Source organism: Rana temporaria, chromosome 6 (genome assembly GCF_905171775.1).
Source record: "Rana temporaria chromosome 6, aRanTem1.1, whole genome shotgun sequence".
Lineage (NCBI taxonomy): Eukaryota > Metazoa > Chordata > Amphibia > Anura > Ranidae > Rana > Rana temporaria.
The window spans coordinates 19,218,150-19,241,057 of record NC_053494.1 but is presented as its reverse complement, the minus strand read 5'-3'; the positions used below and the strand labels follow the sequence as shown (position 1 = coordinate 19,241,057).

The 22,908-nt window shown below is 44.5% G+C and overlaps 1 protein-coding gene across 2 annotated transcripts in view; it reads right to left on the bottom strand.

Moving 5' to 3' along the window:
* The window catches only part of SEC14L5 (SEC14 like lipid binding 5), a 91,166-nt gene that overhangs the window by 1,965 nt on the left and 66,293 nt on the right, over positions 1-22,908 (bottom strand). For both annotated transcript variants that reach the window (XM_040356388.1, XM_040356389.1), the window contains exons 6-16: positions 18,695-18,823; positions 15,901-16,129; positions 13,202-13,314; positions 8,746-8,935; positions 7,146-7,234; positions 6,603-6,673; positions 3,778-3,949; positions 2,999-3,133; positions 2,033-2,170; positions 1,648-1,902; positions 44-216 (exon numbers count right to left, since the gene is read on the bottom strand). In XM_040356388.1, the coding sequence (XP_040212322.1) occupies positions 44-216; positions 1,648-1,902; positions 2,033-2,170; positions 2,999-3,133; positions 3,778-3,949; positions 6,603-6,673; positions 7,146-7,234; positions 8,746-8,935; positions 13,202-13,314; positions 15,901-16,129; positions 18,695-18,823 (1,694 nt within the window). The remainder of the gene's footprint in view (positions 1-43; positions 217-1,647; positions 1,903-2,032; positions 2,171-2,998; positions 3,134-3,777; positions 3,950-6,602; positions 6,674-7,145; positions 7,235-8,745; positions 8,936-13,201; positions 13,315-15,900; positions 16,130-18,694; positions 18,824-22,908) is intronic.

Here is a 22,908-nt window from a genome sequence, read left to right as displayed (position 1 = left end):
TAACTAAGGCCCAACTATCCTTTGAAATGGAACGCGGTCTTACCTGAAGTCCTCTGATGCCAGAACCTCGAAGTAATACAAGACTTTACACTTGTTACTGGAGACCTGAAGTGAGGCCAAAACATCATCTACTCGGGCAATGCTGGTGCCAGACGATGAGCTGTGCATCTTCCACTGAAGGATGTAAAACCCGGGCCAGCGAGTCACATGAGAACCCTGGCAAGACAAGAAGGGTTTTGGGTCTTCTGGGGCAGCAGAAATAATTCTTAAAGCGGAAATTCAATCTCTCAATCAAGATTGACTATTTTTAATATCCTTATAAATAGATAGGAATGTTTATTATATTTACTTTTTCTTTCTTTCTTTTTTTTACATTTCTTCCGTTACTTTCTGGTTTTCATACCTTGGCCAAAATGATATCATACATCCCAGGAGTCTCCAGGAGGGGTTTTCTCAGCTAAACACACCCTCCTGCCTGCAAGCCTGAACTAAGGGTGGATGAATTACAGAAAGTAAATGCTACATAAATCATCTGCCCTTACTCAAAATGGCCACCGCCAGAAATGCTAGGGGGATGTTTTTCGAAGTGATTTCTAAGCAAAGTAAAGGACGGAGGAATGAATGGATGGGGGCGTTTGCTTTGGATATCATTTTTTTTTATTAAAGCACCCAAAAATGGAACTTCCACTTTTTGGAATCCTCACCCCCTCTGGTGTCACATTTGGCACCTTTCCCGGGGAAGGGGCAAATATCTGTGTAATACAGGTATTTTCTCCCACTGCCTGGCATAGATCACTGCAGTGATCGCGGTGACCTACGCCACTTCCGCCGCCTATACTGTCCTCTCCGCTGTCTTCTGGGAGACACACAGGTCCCAGAAGACAGCAGAGACCAGTAAGGACGCGCAGCGCGACTCGCGCATGCAAAGTAGGGAACTGGGAGGTGAGCCTCACGGCTTCACTTCCTGATTCCCTTACCAAGGTTGGCGGCGGCAGCAGCCGAGAGCCGACACACACAGATCAGCTTCGGCTGCCGACATCGCGGGTGCGCTGGATTTTTTTTTTCGGCGTACCTCCGCTTTAAATAGCATTTTTGGTTGGCGCTGTATTATAATAATAATAGTAACTGTAATCACTCTCTTAAGTAACTCATGTTAGTATGAGATAGCATTAGGTAAAAACGCTAGGCTTCTTTAGGTTTGGAAATGAAAAATTATTTAACAGTGATCTGTTTAATGCGTATATTTCTAAAGCTGGTTTAAAGATTTGGATTTTTTGGCATTTTTTTAATCCATGGAGAGTGCAAAGGGCAAGGGGGCACTAGTTACAAAGGAAAGGGCGAGACCATACTGCCATTATATGGGCTCTCCCAAAGACTTTGTTTTGCCTTTCTTAGACCAAAATGTCTGCGTCTGTTTAAGGCATGGGTGCCCAACATGTGGCCCTCCAGCTGCTGTGAAACTACAAGTCCCATGATGCATTGCAAGGCTGACCGTTACAAGCATAACTCCCAAAGGCAGAGGCATGATGGGACTTGTAGTTCGGTAACAGCTGGAGGGCCACAGATTGAGCACCCATGGTTTAAGGCTTGGTGGACGTGTCTCTTCCCTACCTACACATGTCAAAAACATGTTGGGAGGCGACATACCTGGATACTCTCTCCTTCTTTGCAGACGAGTGGAGCCTCAACCCAGCTGTAGTCCACCCCCAGCACCCAGTTCTTGTCAATCAGCTGGACGTTATTGCTGGTGCTGGCGGTGGAAGGTACCGAGGAGGAGGAGGCGTCCTTCTGATGGGTCACTGGGGCCCTCTTGGAGTGGAAGAGGCTAAACAACACATCTCCACGGAGCACATCAAAGTCCCACGTGATAACAGACTCCACCTCCAGAATCTCCGCTGATATCTGCGGGAAGAAGGCACAACGAGAAGATGTCTGAGACTGGACCAGAGCAAAATCTTTACAGGTTCTTGTAAAAGTGGCAAAACACAAAACAATTATCAGCCCAGCTGTGTATGTTCTCTCGGTCACTAACCTCATGCGGGGATCCCTTGTGGATATAGGCAGAGTGGTAGATGGTCTCCGTCCACAATCGGATATGATCGGACGTTTCTGTTTCGTCATCTGACTGGTATAATGTTTTGGGAACCAGTCCGCCTTCTGGAATGTTACACTGCAAAACACAGCCAACACTTGGGTTATCAATCTTTTGTTTGCTTCAAGTGGGGTTTTGCATTCTCATACAAGTCTAAGGGAGGGAATAACTTGCTTGAAGGAAGTCTACTGCAGGTCAAAAAGAAGCCAACTACATGTCAAATGCACCCGTCAGTAAATTTTGAAAAATCTCTGAATGTCTCAGATGGATGTCAAACTGATGCTATCAACACAAGCCCTAAGCCTCCTACATTGATGTTAAAATCCTAATATGTATTATTTACATATGAATGACGGTTATTTACATGTAAACACATTGGGCCGGATTCAAGTAGATTTGCGCATTTATTACGGAGGCGCAGGGCAACGATTTTGCCCTGCGCCCCCGCATATTTTTTTGCGCTGCCCTCGATTCACGGAGCAGAAGCTCCGTAAATTGCGTGGGCGCGCCGGCAAAATGCCCGGCGCAAGCGTGCGCAATTTAAATGATCCCGTAGGGGGCGGGAATCATTTAAATTAGGCGCGTTCCCGCGCCGAGCGTAGAGCGCATGCTCCGTCGGGAAACTTTCCCGACGTGCATTGCGGCAAATGACGTCGCAAGGACACGGGCACCCCAGATGTTTTGGAACTACATTTCCCATGATGCTCAAATACACTGCAGAGTGCAAGAGCATCATGGGAAATATAGTTCCAAAACATCTGGGGTGCCAAGGTTCGCCATCACTGTCCTATACTATAAGAATTTTTGCAAGGTATGGCCATAACTCTTTTTTCAGTTCTATTATCATGGTTGTAACTCATGTACTAGAAATCTGGTGTAAAAAAAAAGTAGTTTGTAGATTCCTACCACACACTCTCCCCCGAGGAAATCTGGGATGATCTCTTTGTCCACGTAGTCGGCGACTCCTCCTGGACCCTGAAAGTTGTTTCCGCTGTAGATTAAGAATTTTTTCCTGGAGTTTTCGTTGATGAATGGACTGACCTAGGAGATAATGTGTACTCAGTAACCATGTGAAGGCAACAAGTCAATATAAAAGTATTAAAGAGGTAGTAAACCGTCCTAAAAAATGGATCCCTCCATCGGCGCTGTCACCACAGGGAATCCATCTTCATCCGGTCTTCCTTTCAAATTCACAAGCTCTGGCTGTTTGAATGGCCAAGCCACGATGATGCCACTCCCACGGGATTCACAGCGGCGGCACAGCTCTCTCAATGGATGCCATGTTGTCCATTGAGAGAGCAATGTGCATGTGCCAGTGACGTCACCAGCTGCTACACATGTAATATCTCCTAAACTGTGCAGGCACAAAGTGATGAAACATCTAAAACTTTACCGTTGTCACTGAAGTAGGAAGTAAGTGGAAATCTTCCACTGGGGGCACTTATTTGATGACAGCTTTCTAAGAGAGAATTTCCTCTCACTTTGGGGAACTTTTCTCTTACTTCTTGTCAAGGAGAAATCTCCCCAATTGCGTAAAAAAATTGTGCAAAGAAAAAAAAAAAAACTCAACAGAGGTTCTAACCGTACCCCAATCCATACCAAATGTAAAAAAAAAAAAAAAGGCTATAGATACACTTAAAGCAAAGCGATAAATTATTTGCAGAATAGCACTTTTTCCCACTCACCAGCGTCCACAGAACTGGAAAGACTCGGGGAGCTCGTACAATCAGAAGTCTTCCTAGTGTTTCGGGGTAATTGGCCTCAACAACCTCTATTATCCTGAGTAAGGCCTTCACACCAGGCCTCCAGAGGTGTCTCATGTTAAGCCCTTCCAGGTCCACAAGGCAGGTCCAGGATCTGTGGGAAGACATGTAGAGATAATGTTTATTAACGCAGTAATTCTCAACCTTTTTTCAGTCAAGGTACCCTTTAAAATGATGGACAATCTCGAGGCACCCTCCAAAATTATGAACAGTCTTGAGGCGTCCCATTCTAAAGTGTAAAAACTATTCTGATAGTTTAACATAATGCAGCAACACCAATTCACTTGTAGGACACCCAATGTTAGAAGTGAGTTATTCTCCAAAGCAAAAAAACTTTTGCACACTGGTACTGACTAGTATTCCAAAATTTAGCTTGTCCCTCCATTTTTCTTCATCACTCAGCTAATCTGACCCCAAAGCTGATGGAGAGCAGCAAGGGAGGGTCAAACAAGGATGATATGTAGGCAACTGACATCCTCCTTATCAACTGATGATGTCATTGGTCGTTAGGAGGTTGTAATGGTGCGCAATGGAAACCGGTGGTTTTGTGTAACTAAAAGTCAGGTTTCATCCACCCGATGGCATGTATATAATTCTGGGCCAATTTTTAGGCATATTGCCAAGGCACCCCTGAAGAAATCTCAAGGCATCCTGATAAAAAAAGGCCGTATTAACCTATATACCCAGGGAAAAATCCACCTATATATGACTCTGTGATATTTTACAGCACAGTATTATAGGCCAAACCTGAGAGTAATTTTCAGATTTGCAGGTTGTGCAGGCACTCCCACTGGAGCATTCCCCTTTTATGATTTTTTTTGTATATGCACCTTTTATGGCACTATTTTTGGTCGCGTGATGCCCTCGAGTCCTTGTCCTATGTGGTAGGCGGTCCCATATGATAAACAGGGCCATATAGTGACAAGGGTCCTGCACTGTGCATTTTTAACCTGGGAGTCCAGCACAGCCTGATGATGCTTCTTAATGGGGTGTGTCTTGGGATCACAAGAAGTGGGTGGAATTGCCCTGGGCGCCATGAAACTTGGAACAAAAGCGGTGGCCGGGACCGAAGGAGGAAATGGGTTAGAGGTTTAACTGTGGAAAGGGTGAGTATTGCTTCTGGACTTCTTTTATTAAACAGGAAGGGGGAGGTGTATTGAGTTTTAAAGTAAGAGTTGGTCTTTAAAGTGAATAAGGCCCCACCAGAAACGTATATTTACCCCTTTCACCCCCTGCACTCCTTTCAGCTGCTGGAAGCAAAGAGAAATACCTCATATTTCCAATTAATGGAAAGCATAAGAATCGTTCTCCATACCAGCACTGATTGGTAACATCAGGGCAAGAGAGAGTCTCTAGCCCTGTGTAAGTTCCAATACATGAGCAATACTTTTTTTCCTTGCTTCCTGCTGTCAGGACCTGGATCACCTGCTGGTGGCACTGTCTTTCCACAGCAGAAGGTTGTAGTTTTGGTTCCACCAGCATGTGTCTCTCAGCAGCCAGCAGATCCCAGTAACCGGTTTCCACTTAATGCTGGCTGCTGGGAGGGTATTTAGGTCCTCCCCTACTAGTGCCCCCCACTCCAGTGTTTTGCTGCTGCCAGATACTGTTTGCCATGGATCCTGATCCTGCTCCTTCCCTGTACCCTGCTGCCTCGTATCTGCATCCCCTTATTCCCAATCCCAGTTTTCGTTCCCCCTTCCCATCTGCTCCCCACACCTATGGTTTTCCCCTACTGTTCTGTGTTCCCCATTTTGTATATAGTTAGTTAGGCCTCCTGTTTGTTACGTTGGTAACTTAGTTATTCTGTTATTTGGTTTTTGGTTTATTTATATTTTTAGGTTTGCTTTTTTCCGGTGTTTGGATGGATTTTGTTCCACTGTAAAAAAAAAAATCTTACATTAAAGTGTAAGTTCACTTTACAGAAAATTGGAAATTTGGAAGCTGAACTTACACTGGACCCCTTCCCATCGCACCCGATTCCACTAACCTGGAGTCAGGCGATCACCTATTCTGACACATCGTATAGTCGTTATCCCAGTTCAGGGATCTGAAATCCCAGCAGCTCTCTCTCCTCCTCGCCTGCGGTGACAGGACAGGCTAGGCGGGTTCCGATTGGTCGGCGCCGTGACTGCACTGACCAATTAGAATGCTCCTAAACGTACCTCCTGACAAGGTATGTTTAGGAGATTAGGCTGAGGGTATTTCTATGCCCCGGACCGGGGCGGCTATACGAGGTCTCCTAGCGGGTGATCGGTGAGCTCCAGGCCAGCGGGGGGGGGGGGGGAGAAGGGGTCCAGGTGTAGCTATGCAGATTTGCCCATCCTGCTGCTGAATCCCGACACCTACTTACTAAGACTGCAGAGATTGCTACCTACTGTTCCTCTATGACCCAATTCATGAGTGTAACAAAATTCGTCAATATTTATCTCAGCAACGGTTTTTCAAAAGTGCTAACCGTACTGCCTGATATGGATAGCCACTAAAGGCAGAATCCAGAAATCTGAATACAATGAGGAAAATTAAGAAGTAAAAGAAGTCACATGGAAAATAACTTTTTGTTAAATTTTACAATAATAACCCAAAATCAACATAGAGGAAAATAACCTTTGCCAAAGAAAAAAATATTTTCAGCCATGTTACTTCCAGCTCTGTTTGGCTGCATTGCTGAAAATGATGATCTTTATAACTTAACAAATGAAATAAGCAAAAGCAAGGAGGGGCTGTTACACCCAATGCTGTTCACTGACCTTATTGGTGAACCGAACAGATGAGTATTTTCTTCACATCTCCTCTGACCTTCCTCACTGATAGAGAGAACCTGTTACAGGACACAAAACATGAAAATGAAATCAGGCTGAACACATGGAGGAGAGGTTTCTTCAAAAAAATATCACACTTTCTGTTTAACCCTGATGAAGGAGACAACATTCATCTCCGAAACGCGTTGGGGTCAGAAAGCTCTTGATATACTTCACAATTGGGGCTCCTCGTTTCTCCTTCTCCCTCTTGTTGCCTTACAGGGATGTGTGGCCTGAACAGAGTCTGGGCTGAGATTTCTCTTACTTCCCTTACTTCTCATACAGGGGTTCTGTGTGGACTTTCATTTTTTTTCCTTATTGGTATTCACTGAGCAGAGACAAGCTTTTTCCCTGCCAGCACTCCCTATTCTATTGACAGCAGATGAGGACCTACCAGAGCTTTGAGCGGCACCCTTAGTTTTTGTACGGGTTCACATCAAAAAATCTTTTTTTTATTAGCAAGAATGTGATTTCATAGTGTTAAGTACTTACATGACGCAATATGGCCTCTTCTCCCACAGCTTTCAGTAGCCCTTTAGTGTCCACTTGTCCCAAGCGTAGGATGTACAGGGGGCGGCCATCTGAAAAACAAACAGATACAATGAGGATAACATGAGAGGTGCATGGATATTCAGCTTTTTAAAGTAGAACTCCAACTCCACTAAAAATGTGTTTTACTTGGATTCCCCCCCCCCCCCACCCATAAAAAAAGATATATTCCCAATTTTTTCTTGCCCTCTCCATGCTTCTGTATTTTCTCCTTAGCCCAGCACTGGCAGTCCTCTTTGGGCAGAACAGCAATTCAATATTTCCTGTGAGCCCATTCTGTTGTTTACCTGCCCCCTAGGAGGCGCATCATCATCAAGGCTGGGCTCAGAGTACTCTGGAATTGAGCGGTGCTTAAATAAAAGGATGCCCACAACCCTCTTGCGGCCACCGAGGAAGGAAGAAACTACTATGAGGCCACTGGACCAACTGGAAGACTGCAGGAGGTTTTTATTGCTGTCTGTGTCCCCACTGGGCCTTTTACACTCTGCCCAGGCTGAGGGGTAGGCAGAAGAGAAGATGAGTTTGCGTGATGAATGTGCTTCCTCCATTACGAACGGTAGTTTTTACCAGAACGAGCGCTCCCGTCTCATGACTTGCTTCTAAACATGCACGTTTTTTTCACGTCGTTAAAGCCCATTTTTTACAACCTTAAAAACGTTGTGAAAAACAAGAGCATGTTCGAAATTTTTAATGGCCATTTTTTAGATTGTGACATTAAAAAAAACTTCATTTTTTAGAACCCGAAAAATGGTCGTGTGTACGCGGCATCAACTGTAAGAAGTCATTTGGTAACTCAGTCATTTGGGACGTGCACTCAGTGACGCTACCGCGCTCTATACGAACGAGGAAGGGCTCTCGTTGCCGGCCGGCACATGTTTTTATGCTTGACTGTTTTTACTATTTTGTAAGTACAGCTTTTTTTACCTATTAAATACCCTCATACGGTATCACACTATTAGTTCATTTTTATTTCTTGGGTTAACGGGACCACGTGATCCCCGAGTGGACGGGCTGCCACTCTATCTTGGTGTGGAGGATTGGACTCGCTGGATAGCAGGCGCTCTCCCCCTGGAGACTTCTCCCCTGGATAAAAGTGATCAGGATCCCCTGGAGAGCGGTGTATCTTATTTAAGGCTATTCCCTCTTAGCCATCTGGTAAGAGGCCATCTATGTGGTGGTGGCTTCACTGATCAAGTATTACCTCTCACCGTGGTGTTATCAGAATTGAACTGTGTTTTTCTGCTACACATTTTGTCCCCTCTTTTTTATTTGGACATTTATTTTGGACTAACTCACTTATTAGCCAATTTTTTTTTTATCTTTATTCAATAATTATTTTTCTTCATAATGAATATTGCTCCAGCTTTATGGGCTGGTTATTAGAGTTGGCACAGTTTTTTCTTTTTTCTATTTGGTAACTCAACCCACTGGTCCCCACAAAAAAAAATGAAATGATGCTCTAGAGTGGAGTTGAACTTTCATTTTTTTGTGGTAAAAATATTGGCTTCTGTAGTGCACAAGGGACTGAGACATTAGTACTGACCTTTATCATGATAATGCCACCCCCCAGCATAGTACTCCTCCAGGATAGATGGCGGGTGCCATGTCTGTAGAATATAGTCTACTTGGTATTGCTTGCGCCAGGACAGAGACTGGAAGAGCATCTCCCGAGTTTTCTCAAAGTTAAAGTCTCGAGCGTGGAGGAAGCGCAAAATGTGCTCATCTTTGGGTATCTGCACAAAAAGAAGGCATTATGATGAAACATAGACTTTACGGGTCTTCACAAATATATGAGAGTTGCTAAACACAAACTATGTGATTAGACTAAAACATAATTTGGTAACCTTCCCTTAGTCAGGAAAGTGGACCACATAGAAATATCAGTACATTGCTGTAGGTCATCAGACTAGGTTGGGACACCATCTGGGATCACCAAAATAGGACAAGTTCAGCCCATGGTTGATCAGAATAGATCAAGGTTTATGGTTATAAGTGATATCGCAATCACAGTTCATCAACATCAGGTTGTATCCCTGATTCATCAGGTCCACCAATGTAAGTTGGGGGTTCATCACAATACGGGGTTGTATACTCTGATAGCAACTCAGAAAGGATTTCAGAAGCATCTCAGTCATTCAATGTACACAAATACAGTCAGGATGAGTTGACAACTGAGCCAAAAAGGCAAAAGGAATTAGGTCAATAACATTATTATTATTATTATACACGATTTATATAGCGCCAACAGTTTATGCAGTGCTTTACAATATATAGGGGGACAACACAATTACAGTACAGTTCAATACAAAAGGCATAGGAGGGGGTGGTGGTACAAAAGGTAATAGCTGCAGAGAATGATTTGATGGGGGTGGCTCGGGGACAGTTGTTAGGTGGGTGTGGGATAGACTTCCCTGAATAAATGAGTTTTCAGTGATCCCTTTAAAGCGGTGGTTCACCCATAAAAACGACTTCCCCCTATTACACTGCCCCCCCGCATTACAATACGAATATGCCATTAATTTTTTTTTGGTTGCTGTACATACCTGGGTACAGCTATTCACCCGTGTCCTCCGGGTTGCGAGTCCCGCGGGAGTGGGCGTTCCTACCATGGCGGTGATTGACGTTTTGACTAAAAAATGAGCTCCCCCCCGTTGCGTAAGCCGCGTCACGACTGGCGAAAGGAGCCGAACTGCGATGCGCAGGCGCAGTATAGCGCCGACTCGCCGTTCGGCTCCTTCCGCCAATCGTGACGCTGCTTACGCGACGGGGGGAGCTCGTTTTTTAGTCAAAACGTCAATCACCGCCATGGTAGGAACGCCCACTCCCGCGGGACTCGCAACCCGGAGGACACGGGTGAATAGCTGTACCCAGGTATGTACAGCAGCCCAAAAAAAATTAAAGGCATAATCGTATTGTAATGCGGGGGGGCAGTGTAATAGGGGGAAGTCGTTTTTATGGGTGAACCACCGCTTTAAGGTGGACAGGGTAGGGGCTGATCGGATATACTGGGGCAGGGAGTTCCAGAGGATGGGAGAGGCTCTGGAGAAGTCCTGAAGGCGAGCATGGGAGGAGGTAACAAGGGAGCTAGAGAGTAGGAGGTCCTGGGAGGGGTGAAGGGGACAATTTGGGCGATATCTGCAGATGAGTTTGGTGATGTAGATGGGGGCCTTGTATGTTATGGCCTTGTATGATATGGTTAGCATTTTGAATTTTACACGGTGGGGTAGGGGAATAGCTTCAGAAGTCTCTGCGGTTCCCATGGGTCTTCCTGGAGTGGCCTTCAGTATGAATGTGCTTCATCAAAATAAGTAAGGCAAAGTTCTTGGTTTGTCAAAAAAAATAAGTCAAAATGAGTCCTTCATTTACCAAAATAGCTCAGGAGGGAGTCTTGGTTTGTCCAGATAATTTTAGACAGGTGATAGCCATAGTTATTTAAAATGGTTAGGGACCTGACCATAGATCAGTATATCAGCTCTGGATGCATGAAAATAGATCATGGTGCACCCATGGCTCATCAAGGACTGGCCATCAGCAGAGCTTCAAAAACCTGCTATGTTTCAGAAGAACAAGTCTTACCAAATTCCGGGTTTGTCAATTGAAGTTCAAGGCAGAGTTTTCCTGGTTGCATTCATTCTCCATGGATGCACGTTTGATGCAGAGGCCAAAAAGTGGAATCACAATCTTCAGGGGACAGAATCGATTTAAGCTTTGTGTGGATGTTGGTGGGATGCATCACTCTCTGACATTCTATATATCTTAAAGCGGGAGTTCACCCATTTCTAAATTTTTTTTTTTTCTTCCCCTAGATTCCTGCTCGTTCGGTCTAGGGGAATCGGCTATTTGTATTAAAATAGGTGCAGTACTTACCCGTTTTCGAGCTGCATCTTCTTCCGTCGCTTCCGGGTATGGGTCTTCGGGAGCGGGCGTTCCTTCTTGATTGACATTCTTCCGAGAGGCTTCCGACGGTCGCATCCATCGCGTCACTCGTAGCCGAAAGAAGCCGAACGTCGGTGCGGCTCTATACTGCGCCTGCGCACCGACGTTCGGCTTCTTTCGGAAAATCGTGACGCGATGGATGCGACCGTCGGAAGCCTCTCGGAAACCTGTCAATCAAGAAGGAACGCCCATTCCCGAAGCCCATACCCGGAAGCGACGGAGAGGATGCGTCTCGTAAACGGGTAAGTACTGCACATATTTTAAAATAAATAGCCGATTCCCCTAGTAATAACGAGCAGGAAGCGAAGGGGGAAAAGTGCCCTCTAAGGGTGAACCCCCGCTTTAAGACCCGGTTCACACTGGGGCGACTCGTCAGGCGACGCAGCCGCCTGACAAGTCGCGTCCCATTCTAGTGAATAGAACCGTTCTAATAGGAGCGACACAAGTCGCTCCGACTTAGAAAAAGGTTATTGTACGACTTCGGGGGCGACTCGGGCGATTTGCATTGACTTCTATACAGAAGTAATTTTGCAAGTCGCCTTGGAAGTCGTCTTCAGGTCGCCTGGCCGAGTCGCCCCCGAAGTCGTGCCGCCCCTGTGTGAACCGGCTCTTAGTAGTGGATATTTACCTTTGAGAATCTCCAAAGGCAAATATCTACTACTAGAGCCCTGGACTCAATCTTTGCAGTCTAGACCAGCCTTTCTCAAACTTTTTAACACAGGGGAACCCTTAAAATAACGTTACAGGCTCAGGGAACCTCTACTAAAAATAATCATATCTACAACTCATGATACATTAGTGTGATGGTCGGTGGGAATAATGCACCTTACACTTGTGGTCATTGGAAAGAATTACCCCCTTACAGATAGCTAAAGGGATCGGTGGGAACCTATCTGAGAGGCAGGAATTTCTCATTGTTTGAGGAACACCTCGCAACCTCTGGAAACTCCACGGAACCCTGGTTCAGAAACCCTGGTCTAGACCAGGGTTCTCCAAACTTTACAAACAAAGGGCCACTTTATTGCCCTTTAGACTTTAGGAGGGCCGGATTGGGGCTAGCAAGGGAAGAATAAGTCATGGGCCCGGCATCAGTGAAAACATACAGTATATGGCCTCAGAGTTGTTGGTCAATAGGAAGAGGAGTATTCCCCCTATTAGTAGAAGTAGTATCCCATCATTGGTATCAGTGGATAATAAAGTGCCCCATTGTTGGTGTCAATGGGAGGATTAGTGCCTCGTGTCAGTGGGAGGAATTGTGCCCAAGGGCCGGATTAAAGGCTGGCAAAGGGCCACATCTGGTCCTCGGGCCGTAGTTGGGAGACCTCTGGTCTAGACCAATCATGTACTATAGAAAATTTTACAAAGATAATGTGACTGGAGGAGCAATAATAGCAGCTGGAAGGCATAGAGTCAAGTACTCCAGTGAGAAGATCTTGCTGTGGGAACCCCTAAGGCCCCGTACACACGACCGAACATGTCTGCTGAAACTGGTCCGCGGACCAGTTTCAGCAGACATGTTCGGTCGTCTGTACAGCCGAGCGGACAGGATTCCAGCGTACATTTGCCCGCCAGACCGTTTTCGAGCGGGCAAATGTTTCTAAACTTGCTTAGAAACATGCCCGCTGGAATCCTGTCCGTCGGACATGTTCGGTCGTCTGTACAGACTTACAGTACATGTCCGAGCGGCCGCCATCCCTCGCATGCGTCGAATGACTTTGACGCATGCGTGGAAGCATTGAACTTCCAGGGCCACGCACGTCGCTGCGTCATCGTCGCGGCGACGGCGCGGCCTCGCCACCGCGTATCGTGTACGCGCGGATTTCTGTATGATGGTGTGTACAGCCATCATACAGAAATCTCCGGGCGGGCATGTCCGCTGAAAATGGTCCGGCGGACCGTTTTCATCGGACACGTTTGCCCGTGTGTACGAGGCATAAGATATATAGAAAGTGGCATGTAATGCATCTAAATTGCTCCCTCAAAACATATTCATGACTCAAATATCAAATAAAAATTTGCACAACAGAGACAGATGAGGGATGTTTGAAACCCAACGTCCTTACCTTGCCCTTGTGCGTTTCCTTCAACCACTGTCGGAGGTGGATTAAAGTACTTTCCTGCATTGGGGTGAGCTGTCCCAAATATCGCTCTATATACTCAGCTTCCAGTTTAACACCTAATAAATACCAACACACAAAAAGATTCAGCTTAGTAAAACGGCATGTCCTATAGCAGGGATGTGGTTGATCGTTTGAGTGGACTATGGATGGGACTTAAGTGAACCTGTACAGCATTTTATACTTTTAAAAGTAAAAGTACTGCCTAAAAACAATACCTCGAGATATCTGCCTCTTCTGTGCCGTTTTTTTATTAAGTTTAAATATATTTTTAGAGCCAGACTTTTCTATTATTAGCTTGAAAGTGCACCCTCATTGGACAGGAGTAGTGTTGCTCACGAATATTCGCATTGCGAATATTCGACTCGAATATAGCATATTCGAGAAATCGCGCTATATTTCGAATTTCGCGGTGAATATTCGCAATTCCGAATATTCGCATTTTTTCAATTTGATTTTTAAAACAGATCACATCCTATCGACGTCTAAAAGCATTGCTGGTATGATTAGAGACCCTGGGCCGAGTAGCTAAGCTGATGCGATCCTTTTATGTTGCCAAATTGAAAAAAAAAAAATTGCGATTTTTCGCTATTGCGAATGCGAAAATGATTGCGAATTTTCGATAACTGTGGTAGGAGAACTCTGATTGTCTCTGATGCAAAAGGGGGGGGCTTTGTGTATGTGTATGTTATGAATATTTGTATGTTTGATATTATTATTTTTTGTAAGAAGGAAAAAATTGCGCATACCTTAAAAAAGGGGAGAATACAGCAGCAACTCAAAAATGTTATACAACATAAATTAATACAAGACAGAAAATGGAGTCGCTCTACAAGAATAAAAAATATGTCTAGTGACAAGACATGTGGGCAAATTATAAAATAAGCAAGCGCAAATAACTTGTGAAATACACAGTGAAACAAACATATAAAGAAATATAGTCCCAATAATAGAAAAATAATCTTTCATAAAAATGTCTTTGATATGTGAAGTGAAAAAAAGTCCAAAGCATGCAGCATGAACGTGTTCAATCTTCAAGGTGTTTGATTGACAAATGGCTGTGACAGATGGATAGAGTAAAGAATCACCACCAATGCAAAACACTTTTTATTTTCTATTGTAAAATATCACGAATATTCTGAGCCAATCAGAGTGCTCCTTCTGCATTTGCCGAATATTCGCAATTATTTTGTATTGTAAAATATCAAGAATATTCTGAGCCAATCAGAGTGCTCCTTCCGCATTTGCCGAATATTCGCAATTATTTTGTATTGTAAAATATCAAGAATATTCTGAGCCAATCAGAGTGCTCCTTCCGCATTTGCCGAATATTCGCAATTATTTTGTATTGTAAAATATCAAGAATATTCTGAGCCAATCAGAGTGCTCCTTCCGCATTTGCCGAATATTCGCAATTATTTTGTATTGTAAAATATCACGAATATTCTGAGCCAATCAGAGTGCTCCTACAGCATTTGTCGAAATTGCGCAATAAATATCGCATTCGCATGTTGCGATATTTCGATAAAATATCACGAATATTCTGAGCCAATCAGAGCGCTCCTCCAGCATTTCTCGAAATTTCGCAATAAATATCGCATTCGCATGTTGCGATATTTCGATAAAATATCACGAATATTCTGAGCCAATCAGAGTGCTCCTACCGCAGTTATCAAAAAATCGCAATTATTTTCGCATTCGCAATAGCGAAAAATCGCAATCATTTAATTTCGATAAAATATCACGAATATTCGAATTTAGCGAATATATCTTGAATATTCGAATATATATTCGAGATATATCGCGAAATCGAATATGGCATATTCTGCTCAACACTAGACAGGAGGATGTTAGACGGCAGAATTTAGCTGAAGAGCGGACGTTGAGGAAAGTCAAGTCCCAATGGGAAAGTGAAAGAGTGAGTGGCACAGAAGAAAGTTTAAGGTAATAAAGGTAATAAATAGCATACCTCTTGCAGTGTTAGCTATTAGAGCCCATTCACACCTAGGCGTTTTGTCGCCTGTAGCGTGACGCTCACAAACGCCAGAGGGACCAAAATACATTAAAGTCTATGGGGATGGTTCACATCTGAACGCTGATGCGCCTGACGCCCATCGCCTGTAGCCAAAAAAAGTTCCGGACCCTTTTTTGTCGCGCGTATCGGGCGGTTTGGGCGTATTTGAGCTTTTCCATTTCCCGTAGAAAGTAATGGAAACGCTCGATTCAAGCGACTTGCGCGACAACGGGCGTTTGCTACGGGCGTTTCGTCGCTTTAATCAATAGAACTTGTCGCCCATGCAGAAGATTAAAAAAATCTACCAACATAGCAACAAGTGATGAAAAGATGATAGTTTTTCCTATTGGCTAAAATAAAAAACGTCAAAGTACAAAAACGTCGGACAACGCTGTATGCAAACACGCAAATAAGCATGAATACGCGCGACAAAAGGCCGGAAAAAAACGCCGAAAAAAACGCAGAACGACCGACGCTCAGGTGTGAATGCAGCCTTAGACATGACTCTTCTGGTTTTTACAGGTTTAAAAAGGAGTACAGGTTTACTTTAAAGGGTCTGTGATAGAAAAAATGCCCTTTCCATGTACATCGCAGGGGATGTAAACCTAAAATCTTCACTTCCTTGACTTACCATCTGGTTCGGAAGTCTGGTTATGTCCTCCAGGCTCTCCTCTAACCAGTCCCGGGGTAGACGTCTCCTGCTGGTCATCTCTGGAACCATCAATGCTGGAGAGGTATCCTCTGGTGGCATTCCCAGAAATAGGGCTATAGCCCCCTGATCCACCAGGAGTCCATCTTGGGATGTGAGTGATTTCCTGAGATATCAACTCATTCAAGTAGAATTCAATGACCTCTTTTCCCTGCAAGTAAGAGCATCCAGTGTCACGGGCACGGGGTGAAGATAACCTTAAATCCAGCTGTCCAAGTGTAGCCAACATGTGTTATAAGGGCAGCCTCTTTTGAAATACAAACTAATATTTCAACATATCAGTTCACAAGTGGTTGTGGCAAAGTGATATCATTAGCAAAAAGGTTCAGAGGTATCTATCAGTGTGGCTCCCCTTTTCCTCTGCATTGCACTACACTTCTAGATTTTCGGGATTTTTTTTTAACACAGCTGTGTTAGAATTGCCCAGTCAAAGTCCAGACCTAAATCTAGTTGAGAATCTGTGGCAAGACTTGAACATTTCTGTTCACAGACGCTCTCCATCCAATCTGATAGAGCTTGAGATATTTTACAATGAAGAATGGGCAAAAATGTCCCTCTCTAGATGTTCAAAGCTGGTAGAGACATCCCCAAAAAGACTTGCAGCTGTGATTGCAGTGAAAGGCGGTTCTACAAAGTATTGCCTGAATACAAATGCACGCCACACTTTTCACATATTTATTTGTAAAAAATGTTAAAAACCATTTATCATTTTCCTTCCACTTCACAATTATATGCCCCTTTGTGTTGGTCCATCACATAAAATCCCAATAAAATACATTTACATTTTTGGTTGTAACGTGACAAAACGTAATGAATACTTTTTCAAGGCTCTCTCTCTCTCTCTCTCTCTCTCTCTCTCTCTCTCTCTCCCCTTTACATATATACACACACTGCGAATATATTAGTTACGTAAAAGTTATATAAAATATATTATGTATTATTACCTCATTTTAATCAAATTATTTCATTTTACATTTTTTCCTTTCCTTCTATATTAAAATCAAGCGGAGAAATGTTTTCAAGCTTTTGAACACACTTTCTTGATTATAAATAGATCTATCATGTATTATTATGCTTGATTTCTGAACACAGGTTCTTATGAAAAATTGAATAAAAATCTTTATGCATAAGACCAGCATAACATTCATTCCAAAAATCAATTGTGTTTTCGAACAACATTCATCCAGTCATAGAATGTGCAAAGATTTTTTGTATGAGCGTTCATACGAATATTCACATGAGCATTCATTACGCTGGCCGCTAGGTGGCGCTTCCGTTGTTTTCGGCGTAGAGTATGCAAATTACCTACTTACGCCGATTCACAAACGTATGCGCGCCCGGTGGTAGTTTTTTACCTTGTTTGCGTAAGGCTTTTTCGGCGTAACGTTGCTCCTGCTATTAGGTGGCGCAGCCAATGTTAAGTATGGACGTCGTTCCCGCTTCGAAATTTGAATTTTTTACGTTGTTTGCGTAAGTCGTTCGCGAATAGGGCTGGACGTAATTTACGTTCACGTCGAAAGCAATGACGATTTGCGTCGGAATTTCGAGCATGTGCACTGGGATTCTTTCACGAACGGCGCATGCTCCGTTCGTAAAAAATGTAAAATACGCGGGGTCACCATAATTTAAATAAAACACGCCCCCCTCATCATCTTTTGAATTACGCACGCTTACGCCGGCCCCATTTACGCTACGCCGCCGTAAGTTACGAGGCAAGTGCTTTGTGAATACAGCACCTGCCTCTCAAACTTACGGCGGCGCAGCGTAAATACGATACGCTGCGCCGCCGTAAGAAGGGGCGCAGCTACGTGAATCTAGCCCTATGTATACTGGAGCTCCAGAGCAATGGATGAGTGAAAGCCTCTCTGTAGGTAGCCTTTCCTCCCGGTATATAACTTAAAGCTTTATACTCAATGGGCTAGATTCAGGTAGCATTTACGGCGGCGTATCTCCAGATACGCCGCCGTAATTTCAAATCTGCGCTGGCGTATCTTTACGCCGATTCTCCAAGGCAGATACATCGAAAAAATAGGCTTCTTCCGCCGACGTAACTTGAATGCGGCGGCGTATAATTGTGTGCATTTTTACGCTGGCCGCTAGGGGCGCTTTCGTTGTTTTCGGCGTAGAGTATGCAAATTACCTAGTTACGCCGATTCACAAACGTACGTGAGCCTGGCGGTAGTTTTATTTACGTTGTTTGCGTAAGGCTTTTTCGGCGTAACGTTGCTCCTGCTATTAGGTGGCGCAGCCAATGTTAAGTATGGATGTCGTTCCCGCTTCGAAATTTGCGAATAGGGCTGGACGCAATTTACGTTTACGTCGAAAGCAATGACGATTTGCCTCGGAATTTCGAGCCTGCGCACTGGGATTCTTTCACGAACGGCGCATGCGCCGTTCGTAAAAAAATTTAAATACGCGGGGTCACCATAATTTAAATAAAGCACGCCCCCCTCATCATATTTTGAATTACGCGCGCTTACGCCGGCCCCATTTACTATACACCACCGTAAGTTACGAGGCAAGTGCTTTGTGAATACAGCACTATCCTCTCAAACTTACGGCGGCGCAGCGTAAATACGATACGCTGCGCCGCCGTAAGAAGGGGCGCAGCTACGTGAATCTAGCCCAATGTTAACTGGAGCATGCCTTTATAACGAGGTTTCAGAACAAAAGTAACAGTAAAAAAAAAAGAAAGCAATTACTTGGGAGGACTTACCCGCTTGATGTTGGCGGTGTATTGCTTCATGGCGATCTTTTCCACTGTGCTCTCGAAGCCAAAGAAAGACTTGATGTCCAGAGAGGCCGTCTGCTCAAAGCACGTCCATTCCTCATTGTCAGGGTGAACCTAGAACCCAAAAAAGAACTCCATCATCACTGTTGCCATTGCCAGGACCTGCACCCATGCTGTTTTTTTTTCTTTAAAGAACACCTGGGAGGTCTTTAAAAAAATATAATATTGCCAGAGTTAGGCTTTAACATAAAACTATAATGGTATTGGGTTAGTTTTTTTTTACTTTTTTATATTTGTATAAAAAAAAAATATGGTTACACTTTCAACCATTGTTTAATATTATTTTTTTTCCCAGCAAATTACAAGCTCTGTTTTGGATATAATCATGTAATACAAGACAAAGGATTCCCAGAGCGCTGGCAAGTTGAGACAGCACAGCTTGGTTTGCAGCTCCATTTGTCATGTGTCTGATGGAGATCAAGTTGAAAAGGGGGCTCTTCTCTTGCACGTCTTGTTTTCCAACCCTGGTAGTGGTAACAGAAGACGTGAGCAAACAGAGTGGCACAAAAGCTTATGTTGCGGGAAGTGCCTGCTATTGGATGCGAGACAGACGACTGTGTACCAAACCATAAGGACTAGAGGCAGGAACATGATAGCACCCAATTAGTGGACAGAAATGATGCCAGGACACTAGCCAGAGGTCACCCGGGGAACAGTGTTGCCAACCTACCAGATAGAAATTTACTGGCACGACACCCGAAATTTACTGGCACAGCCACGTTTTTACTGGCATTTCACAAAAGTTACTAAATTAAATTTTTAGGTGCAAATTTCAGTATTTAGGCTACAAACAAGTACGCTAGGCAAATAGCAATGAATGTGATTTAAGGTAGATATTAAGGTAAAAAATCATATTTTTGTTATTTTCGATATAAAAAGGGCAAATTATTTAGTCACATCACCCCCTGCCTCCATCCCCCTCTGCGGTGCCTTCAATCTCCCCTGCCTCCAATCTCCCCCTGCCTCCAATCACCCCCTGCCTCCAATCACCCCCTGCCTCCATCCCCCTCTGTGGTGCCACCAACAACCCCTTTCTCCATCCCCACCCTCTGCGATGCCACCATCCCCCTCTGCGGTGCCTCCAATCACCCCCTGCCACTAACACCCCCTGCCACTAACACCCCCTGCCTCCAATCTCCCCCAGGCCCCCTGCCTCAAAATCACCCCCTGCCTCCATCCCCCTCTGCGGTGCCACCAACAACCCCTGTCTTCATCCCCCACCCTCTGCGGTGCCACCATCCCCCTCTGCGGTGCCACCAACACCCCCTGCCACTAACACCCCCTGCCTCCAATCTCCCCCTGCCTCCATTGCCCCCTGCCTCCATCCCCCTCTGCGGTGCCATCGCAGCCACCATCACCCCCTGCCTCCAATCACCATGCGCAGTTCCAAGCCGAACCGATCTCTGCTATTTTTACTGGCACATTCCCGCAACTACGGACATTTACAAACGTAAAAATATGGACGGTTGGCAACACTGCTGGGGAATAAAGTACAGGAACATAAGGAGGAAGCAGAGTCAGGATACAAGCCAAGGTCAGATCATAGCTGGTACCAAATCAGAATGCTGGATACAGTGTCCAAAACACGGGCTGAGATTATGAAAAGAAAACACAAGAATCCAAAAGGCAGGTCAAAGGCAAGTCAGGGACTAGCTGAAGATCACTCAGCAATCTGTCCATGTCACAGTCCAGCTTAAATAGGTCATTTGGCACTTACGTCATTGCTAAGTGTTCAAGTGCACCTACGCACATCAGAAACATGCATGCGCAACAGTCTTTTCGTATTAGCATACAATGGACCTTTCTTTCAGAAACCTCCTGCTGAGCCGTCTGATAAGCGAAGGGTCACTGATGTGATAATTTACTGGGCTTCATTCAGCATAGTATTATTGTTCATGTAAAAGACTACAGCTATATGCACTACACTATAAATGAATATGAAAGATTTCATATCCCCTTAAAATAAAAATATAAAAAAACATGTATTTATTTATAATCTTGAACATAATAATAAAAACGTACATAAAGATAGAATTGTATTGTAACTGTACTGTCTGCACTCATGTTGTACAGTGCTGTGCAAACTATTGGCGCTATATAAACCCTGTATAATAATAATAATAATATATAGCTGGATTCAGGTAGATGGGCGCATCTTTCAGGCGGCGTAGCGTATCGTATTTACGCTACGCCGCCTTAAGTCAGAGAGGCAAGTGCTGTATTCACAAAGCACTTGCCTCCTAAGTTACTGCGGCGTAGCGTAAATGGTGGCCAGCGTAAGCGCGCCTAATTCAAATGAGGATGAGGGGGGCGTGTTTTATGTAAATGATTGGTGACCCGACGTGATTGACGTTTTTTACAAAAAACGGCATGCGCCGTCCGTGTACATATCCCAGTGTGCATTGCTCCAAAGTAAGCCGCAAGGACGTATTGGTTTCGACGTGAATGTAAATTACGTACAGCCCCATTCACGGACGACTTACGCAAACGACGTAAAATTTTCAAATTTCGACGCGGGAACGACGGCCATACATAACATTGGCTAGGCCACCTAGGGGGCAGCTTTATCTTTGCGCCGGCGTACCTCTTACGGAAACGGCGTATCTTTACTGCGACGGGCAAGCATACGTTCGTGAATCGGCGTATCTATTCATTTGCATATTCTACGTCGAACTCAGCGGAATCGCCACCTAGCGGGCAGCGGAAATATTGCACCCTAAGATACGACGGCGCAGGCTGTCGTATCTTAGCTAGGTTTAAGTGTATCTCAGTTTGAGCATACACTTAAACATACGACGGCGCAGATTCCGAGTTACGACGGCGTATCTACTGATACGCCGGCGTAACTCTTTGTGAATCTAGCCAATAGACTTTAGGTATAAAAAATCTCTCCGCATGTTCTATACTGGAAGTTCCTGTAACACAATATGACCACACGATGGCGCTATTTGCTTCCGAATGGCTAAATGCTTCACCAGAAATATACCACATGCACATTTTTCTGGTTTGAAATAAAGAAAATGACAAGTGACATTGAGTGATATACTGACCAGGAATTATGGGGCCCCTCACACAGCTTCAGGCATGGGCCCCCTGGAGCAGAGAACCAAGGGGGGGGGGGGGGTGAAATTCTGCATTACTCCCCATCCTCATTTTTTTTTAAGACATACCAAAAAAGACTTCAGCTTTGTAGGTAAGACATAACCCTAGGCTTTATGTTAATACAACTTGTAGTTAGAGCCCGGCTAGAATTATGAGAGATTTTATATATATATATACACACACACACCAATTTTTTATATATATATATATATATATAGTGGTGGGGATGAGAAATGAAGGGAGAGAGAAAGAGAAGGGGTAGTAAGAGATAAGTCACACGGGCCAGAATCTCGTCAGGAAAAAAACGTTGTTTTTCCTGACAAGATTCTTGGCAAGAATCTCTTGCCGCCCGAGTGTACAGACTCTCCTTTCAAAAGAACCGCGGTTCTCTTGAAAGGCAAGAATGCAGTGACGTCATCGCGTACGACGCCACATTCGATGCCATCGCCGCCATCTTGCTGCACCCTACCTATGTCTAGGAAGCTACCGCGCATGCGTCAAAGTCATTTCGAGCATGCGCGGGTTTCCACGGCGACAGGTAAGTATACAGACGCTCAGGTTTCTCGTCGGGAAACAGGCCGACAAAAATCTCGACGAGAAAATAGAGAGTAAGTTCTCTATTTTTCATGTCGAGATTCTGGGCAGATTTCCAGACGAGAAACCTCAAAGCCTCGTACACACGCTCGGTTTACTCGGCAGCTCTGCCAGCAGTTTTCTTGCTGGTTCTTGCCGAGAAAACCGAGCGTGTATACGAAGCTAAACAGGTTGACATAGAGATAAGGAAGGGGGGAGAGAGAGACAAAGGCGTTGTCACCCTATGACAGGAAGTGGCCGGACATGGCAGGATCACCGAGAAAAGCCGCAGATTTAAAACGACTTTTGAAATGGAATGAACGTGTTAAAGGTTCTATGAGATTTTAGTGATTGCACATATTTTTAACAATGGCATCCATTATCTTCTATTCTGACACTAGTCTGCAGCCATGACCAGGAATGTGACATCAAAGTGTCCCTGTGATGAGTGACATTCCTACCAA